The 13,940-nt window shown below is 44.5% G+C and overlaps 1 protein-coding gene across 4 annotated transcripts in view; it reads left to right on the top strand.

The window, feature by feature from the left end:
* Positions 1-13,455, top strand: part of LOC112235734 (CD276 antigen-like) — a 78,569-nt gene extending 65,114 nt beyond the window's left edge. For 2 of the 4 annotated variants that reach the window (XM_024404245.1, XM_024404242.2), the window contains exons 7-8: positions 621-659; positions 12,519-13,455. In XM_024404245.1, the coding sequence (XP_024260013.1) occupies positions 621-643 (23 nt within the window). In that variant the 3' untranslated portion in view covers positions 644-659; positions 12,519-13,455. Of the gene's footprint in view, positions 1-620; positions 660-6,474; positions 7,224-12,518 lie in introns of those variants that run through there. The other 2 variants (XM_024404243.2, XM_024404244.2) reach the window with 2 other exon arrangements.
* Positions 13,456-13,940: the final 485 nt, after the last annotated feature.

The raw sequence follows: 13,940 nt of genomic DNA, 5'->3' as shown, positions 1-13,940 counted from the left end.
GTATGCATAAACTCTAATATGCATATTGGTGTTTTGAATTAATCATCACCTTACAAAGCACTGCCCATTTAATTGTGTTAGGCTTTGAAACAACATCCACAATGACCATGTTTTCCACTCAGTTTCAACCTGTTGTTGAACTTCTTTCTTCAAATTGATCAATCACAGTGAGGTGATTGTGAGGTGAGGTTTTAAAAGCACATTCTGTTTTGATGATGTGTTTGATGGGATTTTCTATTTAATTTGCATTAATGTCAGAGTGGTTAGAGGGACAATAGAGCCCTGAGTACCAGGCCATTAGCGACCTGATGGTCGTTAGCAAGTTGGGTACTACTAGTGCATGTCCAGAGTGCATAAAAGGAGATAAAAGGAGATTACCGTGACTCAAAAGTCACATGGCTCATGTGTGGCGGTAATACAGTCACCACAACAGCCCTACCCACAGATTACAAAGAAGGTATGAAGGCTGGCTACATACATGTTCACATGCCATGCTACTGGGAACCACTTTCTGCTGCTAATAGCCAACAGTTCTACTGTACAATGTTGTATCGTTCTATCATCCTAATTGTCTTACTGGCATTACGAAGCTCATATTCCTCTGTTGTTCTGTCTTTCAGCCATGACCCCCCTGAAAAGCTAAAGACAAAAGAACACAGGTAAGAATCACATACGACGACGTCATTACACACCCTTCATGTGTGTGTCCGTGTGTGTGTGTGTGTGTTTGTGTGTGTGTCATATCAGGTTGTCTTTGCATTTCATTTCCCCCTCCAGCGATTGCAATGTATTTTCAGGAGGCAGTACGTGCTCTCGAGGCCCCAAGGTCTGCAGAGGCTGTGGGTAACTGCTTCTGTAATGAGCCTCAGGCTGCATTCATTCTGTGAAGGACAATCAGGAATTTGGGAAAAGTCTTGATATTTTGATTCTCAAAATCACAGGGTCATTGGTTGCCATGACAAATGTATTTCTGTGCAATGTCATTAGAAGTGGGTTTTGAATATTCCAGCTCGTTCCTAACCCCCCTTAAAGCCCAATTAATGTGAAACACGTGATTTTCCTCAATTATAACATGTTATGATTTGATATTGAGATTGAGGCCGCATTGGACCTATAACCATTGTAGCGATGACTCATTAACCTGCCAGCACCAGGTGTGTTTGTGTGTCTCTGTGGGAGACGTGAGTGACACAAGAATACAGGAGGAGGTTAAAAATAGAAATGCTGGTTGTAAAGTGAGAAGCATCAACTTTCTCTCTCTCTCTGTCTCTCTCGTTCCCTCGCTCGTTCTCTCTCTCTCTCTCCCAGCCAGACAGACACGTAGGTGTTGATAATAGTCTTCGTGACCTCAACAAGTCAGCCTATTTATAACCTGTTTCTTACAGTTTATTTGCTCCCTTTAGTGAATTCGACTATGCCAATCTTTTGCACACTGTATTTATCTAACACGTTTAAAAAAAGTGAGAGGAATTTGACTGCTTAAATCATTTAGAGGGATGATGCTTGTCGGCTCAGCCCACCAACCTATAGTACAGTACACTACCTTCAGGGCTGGGGAGTAACTGATGATTACATGTAATCAGTTACATGTAATCTGATTACACAAAAAAACTGTTACTCTAAACAGTAATTAGATTATAGATACTTTTGAAAAACTAGATAATTACTTATTGGATTATGTTGAAATCCAGAAAGGATCTTGCGAAAATAAATAAAAATACATTATGACACCTTTCTGTTTTATGACATTCAATTCAGTATTGAGAAAAGACGCAAGTTAAATTTTTTTCTCTGACCACAAGCCAGAGACCACTATGAGGACACACCAAATGCGTTTTATGGATCCTGTTTGTCTTCTTGTAATGTCTCTTAAGGGGAAAGTAATCCAAAAGTAACTGAAAGTAATCCGATTATACTACTGAGTTTGGGTAATCCAAAATGTACTTTACTGATTACAATTTTGGACAGGTAAATAGTAACAGTAACGGATTACATTTAGAAAGTAACCTACCCAACCCTGCCATGTAGACATACACACTCCTCAAAAAGCAAGCCGCTAAATAGCTAGCTGTCTAACGATTGGAGAAATATCTCTGATGTTCAGTTTATAGTATTCAGCTTGGTATCTGAAGAGGATGTACAGTATGTTTACCTACCATGCAGCTGTGTAACGACACTGTCTAGAGAGACTTATGGAGTGTCTGGATGGTGTGGTGTGTTCCCTCTCCCAGAACAGAACAGCCCAGTGCAGTATACTCTCTGTCTATCTATCTATCTGTCTGTCTGCCTGTCTCTCTGTAGTGAGGGTCAGGTGGACCATCCACAGATCACACCAGTAATGCAGTGGCAGACTGTGAGGCCTCATCCATCACCCAGTGACTGGAGCCTGGCCTGTGTGGCCCCTGGTCTGCTGCCTGTCTTTAGAGAGGGATGGGCTGGCCCATCGGCAGGCCAAGCATTGGGAGGCTGTGTCAGGCTCCACCTCACTCCCCTGGTCCTACCCTTCCTGCCTAGGCCTGAAGGGGAGGACTGCCCAGGCCAGGAAGCCCAGCTTGGGTACCGTGTTCTGACTATTTTAGGAAAGCTTCACTAGCTGACAGAGGGAGGTTATGAATGCCAAGCACATTTTTGTTACAACAGCGTTTTCTGTGAAATATATATTTTCCTCTTTCATTATGACGAGCATGTTTGATATTGCTTGTGGATATTTTTAGAGGCGTTTCAGAAGCTTTCCATCAATTTTGACCCAACTAAGATTGAACCTGTCACATTAAAGGAAGCAATGAATGCAGTGTGGGAGCTGCCTCTTTATTTTCCTTCCATCCATAAAATAGCTGGATTTCATAGGCCAGGTTTTTAGGGGTTCAAGACATGGATCTGTTAATAAGATGATGGGATAGTTTCCCTATAATTATATTCATCACATTTGGAGAATAATCACAAGGGCCAGCTGGATTGAAGGAGCTGACACTGCATTTCAGCTGACACACGCTTTGTCAATGCACACATATTATGTTACTATGCAAATAATACAGATGTTTCTCTTGCTGTAAAAACGCAAAGCAAAGTTATTTGGTGTCAAGACAGTGATATCAATATCTTTATTGTGCGTATATGTCACGATCGTCGTATGAAGCGGACCAAAATGCAGCGTGGTATGTGTTCATGATGATTTTTTAAATAAAAGAAAGCACTGAACACTGACTAAACACACAATAAACAAATAACGACCGTGAAGCTATAATGAGAACTGTGCTGACACAAGCAACTAACATAGACAATCACCCACAAACAGTGAAACCCAGGCTACCTAAGTATGATTCTCAATCAGAGACAACTAATGACACCTGCCTCTGATTGAGAACCATACTAGGTCGAAACATAGAAATCCCCAAATCATAGAAAAACAAACATAGACTGCCCACCTCAACTCACGCCCAGGCCATACTAAATAACGACAAAACAAAGGAAATAAAGGTCAGAACGTGACAGTATATATACGGTCATAGTATGTTTTTATTCATACAGTGATTGGATCCAGTCGAAAAAATAATAATTGCTGAGAGGGCCAATGTCACGCCCTGACCTTAGAGAGCTTTTTATGTCTCTATTTTGGGTTGGTCAGGGTGTCATTTGTGTGGGTATTCTATGTTTTGTTTTCTATGTTTCTTTAGTTCTATGTTTTGGCCGGGTATAGTTCTCAATCAGGGACAGCTGTCTATCGTTGTCTCTGATTGGGAATCATACTTAGGTTGCCCTTTTTCCCTCCTTTCAGTGTGGGTAGTTGGCTTTTGTTAGTGGCACTATAGCCCTGTAAGCTTCATGGTTGTGTCTTCGTTTGTTGTTTTGTTGGCAACATTTTAAATAAAAGGAAAATGTACACTCACAACGCTGCCCTTTGGTCCACTTCTTACGATGCCCATGACAGAACTTCCCACCACCAAAGGACCAAGCAGCGTGGCCAGGAGAGGCAGCCCAAAAAAATATTTTGGGGGGGCACACGGGACGGTCGGCGGAGCCGAGGATGGAACCAGAGCCAGTCGGGTGAAATTGGAGGGGAGCGAAGGGAGTGAAGCAGAGACAGTGAAGGTGTTGATGGGGAGATTGGAGGAGAGAGCTATTAGAGAGCTGCTGTGTTGGTGCATGAGGCACGACATTCGCCCTACGGAGCGTGTCCTCGGGTTGATGTCACCTGAGTCAGCTCTCCATACTCGTCCTGAGGTGCGTGCTAGCCGTCAGGCCTCCTGTGCGCCTCCCCAGCCCTGCACGTCTTGTGCCAGCTTGGCACCCCAGACCTCCGGTGCGCCTCCACAGCCCGGTGAGTTCTGCGCCGGCTCTACGCACGGTTTCCCCAGTTCACCAGCTCCCTGCACGTGCCGGGCTAAAGTGGGCATGCAGCCAAGAGGAGAGGTGCAAGTGCTAAGCACCAGAGCTCCAGTGCTCCCCCACAGCCCGGTTCGACCTGTGCCTGCGCTCTGGAGGTGCCGGGCTAGAGTGGGCATTCATCCTGGAAGAGTGGTGCCAAGGCTACGCACCAGATCTCCAGTGTTCCCCCACAGCCTGTTCTATCCTGTGCCTCCTTCACGGACCAGGCCTCCAGTAGGTCTCCCCAGCCTGGTCTATCCTGTGCCTCCTCCACGGACCAGGCCTCCAATAGGTCTCCCCAGCCTGGTTCATCCCGTGCCTCCTCCACGGACCAGGCCTCCAGTAGATTTGAGTCCGGTGCCTGCTCCACGGCAAGGGTGCCCAGTCCGGGGCCCGCAGCGAGGGTGCCCAGTCCGTTGCCTGCTCCACGGGCCAGTCCGGTGCCTGCTCCATGGGCGCCCAGTCCGGGGCCCGCAACGAGGGTGCCCAGTCCGGGGCTCACAGAGAGTGTCCCCAGTCCGGGGCCCGCAGAGAGTGTCCCCAGTCCGGGCCCCGCAGAGAGGGTCACCACACCAGAGGCGCCACCAAAGTGGGGTGAGCCAGAGGTGGAGCGGGGTCTACGTCCCACACCAGAGCCACCACCGTGGATAGATGCCCACCCAGACCATCCCCTATAGGTTCAGGTTTAGCCCTGTAAGCTTCACGGTTGTTTCTTTGTTTGTTGTTTTGTTGGCGACATTTTAAATAAAAGGAAAATGTACGCTCAACACGCTGCACTTTGGTCCACTTCTTTCAACGGCCGTGACAGCCAACCATGATGACAGAGGGCGGAGGAACTCGTTTCCTCTAACTTCCCCAAATAAAGTAGGCACCAAGAGTCACTCTCAGTCCAAAATGGCACCCTATTTCCTATAGAATCCTATAAGCCCTGCTAAAAAGTAGTGCACTATATAAGGGATAGGGTGCCATTTGAGCCACTGTCTGTGAGGTTATCTCACATTACTACGCCCTGACCTTCACGTTCAGTCCTATCACTGTCGCAGGCCAATATCCTGTAAACCATATTCTCCTGCTGAATCACCACCAATCAATTATTTTAATATTTCTGTGGCCATTCTTTTAATAGATTATCTCATTTATGCATAGTGCAGCATGTCTTAAATAACGTAAGTTCAGTGCATCTGATTATCTTGCTTTAGTGTCATGGGACATTTTTGTTTTCATAAAACCTTTTACCACCTTCTTGGTATATCTGTTTGTATGTGATTCATTATTGTTTTCTATGCTTCATTCTTATATTTCATACAACAACTAACTGCAGGCCACTGGGTATGGAATTCACTCACCTTGCGTGTCCATACTGTGTTCACACCGAGAGCTGTTGCCATGGTTAGTAATTAGCCGTAGTGAGTGCTCCCTGAAACATTGAACAATGGTGAAGCATCTCCTGTAATTCCTCACAGAGGACTGTGTGTCCTTGAGGGAAGTGTCATTCATTGTGGAGACTCTCACCTTGTCTGCTAGTAGGCTTTTTACCAGAAAATGCTAATAGACAGCCTGATTGCGTTTGTTATCGGCTATAGCATGGTGAGATATGCAGTATAAACGTGTACGTTTGACACAATTTAATGATCCATGTTAATCAGGAGGACATATCACTCCAAATGAGTCATGCATAGAGAACTTCAGAGTCCCATTGTACTGGGAGCTGCAGCACACATGCCCTGATATTATATCTGCCAATGGAAGGAGGATGAATTGTCAAGGCCAGGCACAAAGCGAATAAAGGAAATCCTGTGAGTGTGAATGTGCGCGAGGAGGCAGAGAGACAGATATGGCCTAGCCATCCAGCAACAGCCAGTAGACTACCACAAATGAATTCCAATGAGAGAGTAGATATTAATACGTCTAATAGGACAGGCCCTATAGGTACAATTAGCTCTAGATAATGGCCCTCTCAACCTTCTTTTCTACTAGAGCTCTAAAATATTGATTTAATTCTCTCCTGTATATCTACTTAAACTCTGGACTGTCACTCTAAGAATCTATCTCATTGTTATGTTTTACAGTGTTGGCCAAGGGGCTTATTCTGTCTCTGTCCTGTTTTAGGGAGCAGAGACGACACATCACTTTGAGGAGCCGCACTCTTCTCTTTTTTATAAGAATGAGGAAGAGATAACGAGGCGAAGAAATAAAGTGAGATATAAAAATGGGAAATGGTTCCTGGAGCATTTCAAGTATAGCTGCTGTGCCGTGGCTCGTCGTTGAGAGTGAGAGAGACAGCGAGAGCAAGAGAGCTGGCGTGAGGTGAGGAATAAGCTTCGCTTGGCGTGTTGGTGTGACCTTTGGGTGTTTCTGGGGAGAGGGCAGGCGCCGGGCGGCGACACGGCTCCTCAGGTTACTGTTGTCTCAGCGCCGCGGCGAGGCTCGTCTGATGTTGATGATGTCAGACAGGACACTTACGCTGGGCTAGAGCTCTCCTGGGAGGTGTTGGCTATGGAATCACCCTCTCCGACTCGCTCTCCTCATCCTCACATCTGTGCATTATTTAGCTTATTGTCTCAGCCATTTATCAGGATAATGACTCTGCAAGTGTATAATACTGTACTGTACATTTCTCCAAGTGACAAGCACCAGATACCTGATGATGACCACTGAGGAAAAGCCAATAAAGAGATGTGCAGAAAACTGCATCATATTATTGGAGGATGGTCTAGGATGGATAGTTGTGCTGCTCAGAATATCACTGACTGCATAGTATTTTGTAGCTTTGCTTGGGGAGGATTGGCGCAGAGCCATACGCATCAGAATAGTGGAGATAATAGTGCAGTGAAAAATAAAATACAAGGACCAAAGTTGCTGGGCTGGCTGTACTTTTTTTTGGACCTTAATAACGATTTTCATGACAAGAAACTCGTAATATCAGTGTGCAGTGGCAGGCAGCGGGAGTGTGGGGACTGAATCACTGATCAATGACAGCTAATGAACACGGCAGGAGTTCTGCTCTGTTTGCCTCTCGACAGAGAGCCCCGCTCCTCTGAGAGATATTTTTCTTCTATTTTGCACCCAAAAAAATACAGGAGGCTTCATTGAAACCAACTGCCTCTGGGCTCAATTAACTAGCACAGATTACTCATAATGCAGATGAGAGCCTGGGTATGTAATACACAGCATGGAGACCACTCACCTTCCCTCCTCCCTCACTACAACTCTATGCCTTGGGGCCCGGTGACAGTGCAGTGCGGTGGGCTGCGGTAGGCATGCAGCGGCACATATATACATGACATATGGAGCGTCTTAGGTGATCTATGGATCCTGAAGGCTGTTTATCACTCCATCATGGTGACATGGTACTGAGTCGTGTGCAGTCAACACAACACAGAGCTCGGGTGTCACCTGGCTGTCAGCAACACTTAATATACCTGGCTCAGGGTCTTTGGTCGCTGCTGCTGTCCTGATGCCCCTGGCCTGACTGTCCAATCCCCCTTGCATTACATGGATGGAGAGATACTCCTCCAGAGCATTCATCACGTCCTCCATCACCCCCGCCGGGGCAGAGGGCCGGGAGCCTGGCACCTGCACTGTTGTCTCTTCTCTCATTGGCCACATGAGGTGTCCTACTGGGGTTGGGACTTTTATGGAGGCCTCCACTGGCATACAGTACACAGTAGCACACACCTTCAGACATTTTTACAGCTTTTACAAATGTCATCTCAAATATGAGCTGGTATAATTGTGTTGAAACACTGTTCTTTTAAATTGGCTAAATGAAATACATACTGCTAAACTATTGTCAGCAAAGGAAAGGTGTGTGTTGAGAACATCAAGAGAATTACAGAAGGCAGAAATGTAAATAGAGTAGTTAGCATACCCAAATGGGAATAGGCACAAATATGCTGGATTTGTAGACTGTGAGGCTGCGTTTACAGTCGGCCCAATTCTGATATTATTTCCACTAATTGGTCTTTTGACCAATCACATCAGATCTTTTCACATCAGATCTTTTTCCAGAGCTGATCTGACTGGTCAAAATACCAATTAGTGAGAAAAAAAATCAGAATTGGGTTGCCTGTGTAAATGCAGCCTAAGATATATTTTTATGTGAGTCAGTGTTATAAATCTCAGGGAGAAAATACATGGCTCCAAATGAAAGGCGTCAGAGCTGAAAGATGTGTATCACTGTGTTGACAAACTGGGCTTAGTGCCTCAATACTGTAGAACTATATTTCATAATGAGAATCTATTCTAGAACTGAGGACTAACGATTTACAAGAAATCAAGGGCATAACATTTTTTGCCATTAAAAGCCCTCTGAATTCCAGTTCTAGAAGGTTTCAAAAGGATCACCTTCCTCAACCTAGACACTGTGATTGTTTAAATGAATGAGCTCTCATGAATTCTGTCACTCAGCCACAGTGATGACAGTGCAATTAATGATTATTTGACCCGACACAGGCTTAAAACAACTTCCTGAAATGGAAATCGTAATAGAATCTCTGTCTTTCCATTGGTGGAAATATCTGGAATGACCTGTGTTGATTAAAAATAAAATCCTAGGTGAGGGCGGTAGACGTGTCTGTCAGAGAGTGTGCTTCTGTCTGTATCTGTGCAATGATGTGGATAACATATTAGATGAGAGCGAGCAGAGTGACCAGCCAGCAGCAGACCAGCAGCTACAGAACAGTATAGTAGCCTCAAAAATTCACTAACATTGATTCGCCGCCAATTACTAGCTACACAGGATCCATGGACAAGGCTCACTATATACTACATTTTTAACGAAGGAACATGTTTTGAAAACCTTGTAATTACACTAAAGCAATGTGAGCAGACCATTAAATTACATGGCTGGAGAGACAATTTGGAACATAGAAATGGGTCAGATTTAATTGTAGAGCTCCTAGTTAGTCCCCAGAACACCGACAGGTCCACTCAGCAGCCATCAGTCCACTGAGTGGGAATGGAATGATGACATGAAAGTGACCTCATTACTCCACCACAGACCAAATCAATAAACCATAACAGCCCATGGTCCCTTCTGATGTCATCACAGATGCACAGCTTGATATTCATCATACAGATGATGATTATAACACTGAGGAAGAAGGGGACGAATGGTTTGCATGCTGCTTTGCCAGGCGGCCAGGTTTCCCAGTGTAAACACAGAGCGATCTGCGACTCTTTTTTTTCTCCCTCTCCTCTCTCTTCTTCTGACTCTGAATCACTCTGCCTTTGGGGCTTACCACAGGAGTCTCTTCAAACAAGGCTTTGTACTGGAGTGTAGAATCAAGATTAATGCACTTCCACAGCTCTGTGCTGCTCTAGGGGAAAGAAGCCTGATAATTAACACCAGGGGGGGCTTGGAGGAAATTGGAGGGGGGAAATCACACAACATAATAAAAATACAGGGAAAGGCACATATGACGTTTATTTGGCGTGTGTGCGATGTGTGAGGCTGCGTTGAGGTGACAGTCAGTGAAGCTGTGACTGCGACGTCTTGGTGGGTATGTATGACGGAACGGTTTACTCTGAGCATTGTTTATCATTGTCATGTCTGTAATATTTCATTGTGGTGTGCTTACCACCAGCAGTGTTACAATGCATAAACCACATGCATTTATACAAATTATACAAATGTATACAAAGTATACAAATGAAGTGTTCAATACATCTTTATAAGGACACTGTGTATTTCACAAGGCCTTATGGACAACCTGTCTTACCTTGACTCCAAAGCTGCATATCGACTTCCCGAAACGTCTGTGTTTATGTCAGAACCCCCCAGCTGGAGTTGTTCTCTGATAATGACTCAGATTGTTGTCATTTACATCAATGTCTGAAAACAGCGTGCCCGTGGCTCCCTGTACAGGGTTCTCCAAATATATAAATAAGTGGTGGAAGGTTACCAAGGAAGAGAATGAAATATGGCACTTCCATTTCAATGCAAATGAGGACTGAAATGAGTGCAGTGTGGATTTACAGTGGTTCATTAGAATGGACCCAGCACGCTGCTGCTTTAAGTGAACAGTCTCCTATAGCCTGAGTAAATTAGTGTGCTATCCCCTGCACTGGCTGTAAATGAAACTGTCCGTCAGCATGCAGCGTCTCAACCTGCTAAGAAGAAGTGGGATAGGATGGTTCCGTCCTCCTGATGTCTGTCTGCTGGAGCTCTTGGATAGAGAGAAAGTTTTCTTCAAGTTTGGATAGTCTGTGTTAACTTCCCAGTCTATTCAGTCAGGAGTCTGACGTGAAGATATGAGAGTTTTTTAGTGTATGCTCGTATCGCATATACAGCCAAACAATCTCTATAGCCTTTGGTAAAGGTCTGGAGTGGTCTTTCATTTCTGAAATTCATTTCAGGATGCTGCTGTCCTGGACTCAATAAGAATGACCCCCTGTTTGAACACACACATCATGCATTTCCAAAGGGGGAATATCTAAAAGTAGATTTGAATCCGATGAGAACATGCAGGTGTGAAAATATTGTGTTGTGTTCATTTTTATGATGGATTAGGAGGCAAGCTGCACTGCCCTCTGAGAGGAGGCAAGCTGCACTACCCTCTGAGAGGAGGCAAGCTGAACTGCCCTCTGAGAGGAGGCAAGCTGCACTGCCCTCTGAGAGGAGGCAAGCTGCACTGCCCTCTGAGAGGAGGCAAGCTGCACTGCCCTCTGAGAGGAGGCAAGCTGCACTGCCCTCTGAGAGGAGGCAAGCTGCACTGCCCTCTGAGAGGAGGCAAGCTGCACTGAACCTCTGAGAGAAGGCAAGCTGCACTGCCCTCTGAGAGGAGGCAAGCTGCACTGCCCTCTGAGAGGAGGCAAGGAAAGTGGGAACTGGAGTGAGTTTTCAAATGGAGAGCTGCTGTTTAATATATATGGATATCCAGAGCCACCGAGTTTACAGAGACCTCTAGGAAACTGGCAGGACTCAGATGTCAACAGTCTGACTTCTTTTGACTTGTATAATTCATCAAGTCATCTCTGTTGTTTTATTTACAGTTTTGCCACTTCATAGAGATTTATCACGTGCCACAGATACAGTCAGGGGAAAATATGTAATGATTAAGAAGTGAGAGGTTTCCAAACAGTGGCAGCAGCCATTTTTCCAGCCAAAGTGACCAAGACAGCATACACTACAAGCGTAAGAGTATTACATCTGCTGATGGTCTGCAATCTCAGTCCTTCCAGACAGATCAGAATCAAAAGCAGCTTTATAAGCATGACAGGTTTGGACAGGAAGTAGAGATGAGGCCTTTCTGGAACAAAGAGCATGTAGGCTACTGCAAAATGTCATAATGCATTAAATATTCCTCTTCCTCAAACTTTGTTTATATATATATATATATATATATATATATATATATATATATATATATATATATATATATATATATATATATCCTTTCATGTACATCTTTAAATTATAATTTTACTGAAAAATGTAAACAAATTATAATTTTTTAGAAATCTTTTCTTTTCAATTGGAAATCTAGAGCAGTATGTTTCAGGTATTTCTGGGTAATCCACTCTAATTACATATCTAATTGGAACCTCTGCTGTTATACCCTGCTATATTGCTTTTTAAAATCTGAAACTAGGAGAGCTTCACGTGTGACATTATTTGATTTATTTATCCTTTATTTAGCTAGGCAAGTCAGTTATGAACAAATACTTATTTACAATGACGGCCTAGGAACAGAACTACCTTGTTCAGGGGCAGAACGACAGATTTTTACCTTGTCAGCTCGGGGTTTCAATCTAGCAACCTTTCGGTTACTGGCCCAACGCTCTAACCACTAGGCTACCTGCCGCCCCATTATAAACCCTGTGTGTCTGAGCTAATTCTCGAACCAGTTTAATGATTCAGGGAGAGCAGTTTAATTTGCTGTGGTAGCATTAGCAGTGGTGTGGAGGGGTCTATTGGGACCGGAGTGGGTAAACTACATTAAAAGTTTAGAAGAGTTACCTGTAGTATGGAAAACAGATAAAGTGGATAAAGACTGGGATGTTGCAGTCATCAAAAGGAACAAACTGTAATATTGTCCTGTTGGAATAAGAAAGTGTCTCTGTAATGTTTTTTCTCCACAGCACAAATCACTATAAGGTTTTGGTCTGACAACCTCCCTCTCTCTAACACAATATATTTTTTTTTTCAGCAGTGAGGAGGCAGACGGTGAGACAGCGATGAGTCTTATATTTAATCCCACTACACCTATCCATCAACGGAGAGACTGGTTCCACTGGCTCCTACCCACACAGTTTCCAGTCCTTACTGAGCTGACAATGAGTCCATCATACCCATCCCTACAGGACCACTTCCTCCTGGGCTTCCAAAAAGACATAAACCCATCATATCCTATTACAGCACTCTACATTTCCCTTCCCCTGCTACTCCTTCAATTAACAAAGTATATGAACGCGGGTGTGGAGTCGTATTCATTTCTATGCAATAGGCTAAAGAGAAGCTCCACTTGAAGGCCATTGGATTTGACAGGCTCCCTGTCTCGAACCTGGACAACATTTTCTCTTCACTATGTATCGAGGTAGGAAGTTTGAGAGGCCCAGAATCTCATTTCTAATAGGAAGTGAACAGTTTAAGAGATGACCAAGCTGAGGCTGCCATCAGCGTCTCCCTAGCTGCCTACCTGCCAGAGACAGAGTGTAGCTGTGTAACTCTCCATTTACTCCTCGACTCACTAATTAATGGTTGCCCGTGGAGTAACTTGTACCTGTCAGTGTCTACCGTTCTCGTATATTCAATAACTTGAGGGAATTGAAATTGAATGCCAGCTAAGCTCGAACAAACTGCAAATGGTGCATGGGATACACCCTGGTTCTCTCAGTGACCTGACAGCAGCCTTATATGTAAGGTTTTTAATGAACATGGGCTCTTCTCAGCTACTCTTGACTGCCAAGGTGGAATGTTTTATGAATTCAAGATGGAGGGTGGGTGGGTGATTGTATAAGTTCTGTTACAGTATACAGGTACTCGAGCAGGTCCTTGTGCCAAATGTCAATGTGCGTATGAATGCCAAAGCCGTCCATAAAAGAACCCAGTGCCGATTCGCATTAAAGAGACATGGTGAAAATGTTCCCGAGTGGTCACTGGTAATTATTGCGTCCATTTCCAGGGCCACTGCATGTGTGTTCATGGAGAACAAGGTCCACCCTATTACACATATCTCCTTACCCATGGGATTAGCCACACTGCTCACAATTCATACCTCCACTTCTCCATTAGAGCTGATTTATCTGCAGACTTACACTCCTCTACATAATGAGGAAAACAAGAATAATGGTGAAAAGTAATACAAATCTTTCATTTACATGTGGATCTAGCCGGACGTGTTCAATTGCCAGTTACGCTCTCACGTTCTTAGGGACTTGCAGATGCTTATTCATCCCAAACATCTTAGTTGTTTGAATAATGAATTTCCTCCAGGAGTATTTGCTACTGCCGTGTGTGAAATAAGTGGCTGCGGTTGGGCTGGTGGAACAGACAGGCTGGCTGTCTCTGAGAGGTAGGAAAGGAAGGGTTACCCCCCCCCCCAACCCATCACTACTCCTTCTAAGCTGGA

The sequence above is a fragment of the Oncorhynchus tshawytscha genome, linkage group LG04 (assembly GCF_018296145.1).
Source record: "Oncorhynchus tshawytscha isolate Ot180627B linkage group LG04, Otsh_v2.0, whole genome shotgun sequence".
Classification (NCBI taxonomy): Eukaryota; Metazoa; Chordata; class Actinopteri; order Salmoniformes; family Salmonidae; genus Oncorhynchus; species Oncorhynchus tshawytscha.
This window is presented reverse-complemented; position numbering and strand designations above follow the sequence as displayed.